Here is a 3,381-nt window from a genome sequence, read left to right on the forward strand (position 1 = left end):
AACTCAATAACATAGGAGATCATGGACTTCTTAAGCTAGCTTTAAATTACAGCCAAAACCACCTAAGGTTCAAACAAGGTTGGTATCAAGACACCAGGGCCTAGTTAAACCATTGGGAGATCGACAGGAATGTTGCATTACAAAACATTAATAACATTAAAAATATTGTTACGTTTAAGTTCAAAGAAAAAATGTGGTGTGAGAAAGATTTAGCAACTAAAACAAAATTAAGATATTATAAGGAGGTCATCAATCCCACCCTAGAAGATCAAAATTATCTCTATGTTTTAATTAGCTCAAAGAAGAAAATTAATATAGCCAAGATTAGAACCAACTCTCATGAGCTCCATAGTGAAACGGGTTGTTGGGCGGTTCCTAAAACACCATGGATGGAAAGGTTGTGCCATCTCTGTGAGAATAAAAACATAGAGGATGAAAATCACTTCCTCTTAAAGTGCCCCACGTATAACCACATTAGATTAGATCTCAGTTTCAAAATCCTTGTTGCAATACTGACCTTCGTAGCCTTTTACGTTGTCAAAATTACAATGAGCTTGGGAGGCTTCTCTCCAAGCTTTTTGAGCATAGGAATAAAATCTTAAATCAAACTAAATAATTCGTTTCTTTAGGGCCGATAGACCAAAGTTTGGTCTCAGTGGACGTTATCCACCACCACCATCATCATCATCAATTGTTATGTAAATATCATATAATTGTTATATAAATATAATATAATTGACATCACTAAGTCATTAGCATAAACATGTTAATTTTTAGGTTTTAGAAATAACTGTTATTATTTGAATTTTAAATTTTAAATAATAAATTGGGAAATACTTGAAAAAAAAATTTTAATGTTTGAAAAAATGTATAATTAAAAATCATTGTTAAAAAACACAGAGTTGTTTTGGTTGCAATTTTCTGGATTTTTCGGTGTAGGAATCTTGTTGAAAATTTTGAGGTGAAATTTTGATTTGTGTTATTTAAACTAGTTTTTTTTACTATATATGGATTCAACATCTTGAAAAGCCCCTAGAGCATGTTGATTGTGTAAGTCTTACCGATCAAAGTTGTGATTTCAATAAATTGCTACCAGATTTTTAGAAAAACTACACTGGAAAAACTTCCAAAAAAATCTCACTAAAGACAACTCCAAAATACAATTATAATTAAAAATAAAAATAAAAATAATTTGTTAAAGAAATAAATAAAATACATTTAAATAAAAGTGAGTATCATTAAAAGTGAAAAAAAAAAAAAAATTATTAAAAAAAATTATATTTAAATAGGAAGTAAATTATCGATTGACGAAACAATTAAGAAATTAAAAAGAATCTTCATTTTTAGTTTGTCGAGATTACAGTGTGGACCAACTCCATGCCCAAAACCTTGCAATGTCTGGGAACTTGGTTTGGATAGCTCGGTGGTTGCATGGACGCAATCTTCGCTACATAATTTCTCATATGTGAAAGCACAATGGAAGAGGAGACCACAATTTCTAATGTTAATGTTAAATGGACTTAGACTGGAACTTCAATTCCCAAATTCCCAAAACACTTTGTGAGGGATATTCCGCGATTCTAGGATTTGCAAACACGCGGGGATTCTTTTATCGTCTCAAGCACTGGTTTCCAATACCTAAAACCGCGTACCCTGTGCTGGCTGAACCCCAACCCCGACTCTGTCGGTTGGTCTTCATCTTCATTTAACTCCAACTTTGGCACCACAAAACCATCTTTTAATTTTATTTGCAATTGATTTGTCTTTTCGGCACTGCCATTGTCTGAAGAAAATTCACATAAATGGCCACTGCCAACGGCTGGAGCTAACCAGCCATATATTGGATATTTAATGCCCTCAGAGCAGCACACAACTTAGCCCATTGGGTATTTAATGCCCTCAGAGCAGCACTCAACTTAGCCCGATAACACTGGAGCGGGCAAATATTATTTAATGCCGAATTTGCTGGCTCCCGTGTTATCGCGTTAAGTCTCGCGCTCCTCTAAAGGCATTAAATACCTAATATATGGCTGGATAGCTCTTTCCACTGCCAACGGCTGGAAAGACTCTAGAGTTACAGGAGTGCTTTCTAAGGGCCGAGTTGCTTTGGGATGCTAACAACTTAAGCGACGCCATGTCAGAAGACGATAGTACACACCGCAAATATTTTTGCATTGGGAGAAGAACATAGACGGCTCCCAGCGCTAAATCCTCCTCAGGACGGAGTGCTACGATGCGACGGCCTGCTTGGAGATCATTGAAATTGCACGCGAATTGTTGGGGATTGTCCACCATAAGCTCTCCCACCTTAATTGCCTCCCCAAATTTTTGAATGCCACCATCGCTCCACCGTATAACTTTCGCTGCCGTGGTGGTTCTGCACGGTTTAGCAGAGCATAGATGATTCCCCATTGATTCCTATTTGTTGATTTCAAGCTTTCGTTAATCCAATGTTCTCTACTAATCGATCTATTTATTTCGTCTCAGCGCTCACCTGATTGAAGGGGATAGTAACGGATTTATGTGCGAAAGAGCGATAACAGGAAGCCTGTGAGAGTATGCGAGGGGAAACCCTGAAGATAGGGATAATGGGTAGTTGGTGTGATCTGATAAGATGAGGATGAGGTCTATCCTTTAATATAATAACACATTTAGGAAGAAGCCGTCCACAATCGAGATGGTTGCGGAAAACGCAATGAAAGACTCCAAACGCGGATGCAGATGACTCAATCCACCGAGTGCCCTGTGCCCACTATACCTCATCCTCGTTCGTCCAATGTCCACAGTATCGGTTTTTTAATTTTTAATAGATAGCCTATGGATTTTTTTTCCCTGGAAAAAGTTCACTCAATCCAATTCTATGGATTTTTTTTCCCTGGAAAAAGTTCAGTCAATCCAATCAGTGACCACTATCAATGGTCATCATTGACTGATGTGGGCAAGGAAAAAATATATACTGCTGTGAAAATTGATTGGATATTCTAATCATCATATTAGTAAGAAAATTGAGCGTAACTTTGTATTATAGATTTTAAAATACTCCAGAAAATTTAACAGAGATGAAAATTTCTCAAGAGCTGGCCAGCAAAAATACTCAAATTTGGAATGCACAATAAGCTAAAATGGCCATGTACATTACAAACATTATATCTAGATTATTCCGAATTTTTGTTGGCTTTAAATAGTGTTGATATTTACTTCCAGATTCGGTATAGTATCCAAACGTATGGTACAGAAAAATTAGAAACTAAATACGAAAACTGTTAGAAGATGATTTCATGGCATGCTATTTTCTTAGTGTAGTTTAAAGAATTTATAGAAATTTTGGTTAGATTATCATAAAATTTAGTAGAAATTTTCGAAAATTTGAGCACAAGTATT

The 3,381-nt window shown here is 35.8% G+C and overlaps 1 protein-coding gene across 1 annotated transcript; it reads right to left on the reverse strand.

The window, feature by feature from the left end:
• Positions 1-1,357: 1,357 nt before the first annotated feature.
• LOC149177949 (uncharacterized) lies at positions 1,358-2,596 on the reverse strand. Its single transcript, XM_089423499.1, has 2 exons — positions 2,049-2,596; positions 1,358-1,819 (listed from the first exon to the last, which is right to left on the reverse strand). The coding sequence occupies exons 1-2, from the start codon at positions 2,410-2,412 to the stop codon at positions 1,581-1,583; spliced, it is 603 nt and encodes a 200-aa protein (XP_089279625.1). The 5' UTR covers positions 2,413-2,596; the 3' UTR covers positions 1,358-1,580.
• Positions 2,597-3,381: the final 785 nt, after the last annotated feature.

The sequence above is a fragment of the Pinus tabuliformis genome, chromosome 4_1, assembly GCF_031772625.1.
Source record: "Pinus tabuliformis cultivar Carrire ecotype Pingquan chromosome 4_1, CPIR1, whole genome shotgun sequence".
Lineage (NCBI taxonomy): Eukaryota > Viridiplantae > Streptophyta > Pinopsida > Pinales > Pinaceae > Pinus > Pinus tabuliformis.

Coding starts and splice junctions, on each gene's coding strand:
- LOC149177949 (XM_089423499.1), bottom strand. CDS start 2,412: ATGGGGAATCATCTATGCTCTGCTAAACCGTGCAGAACCACCACGGCA. Junction 1,820..2,048: donor AGTCTTTCCAGCCGTTGGCA/GTGGAAAGAGCT, acceptor GGTTAGCTCCAG/CCGTTGGCAGTGGCCATTTA.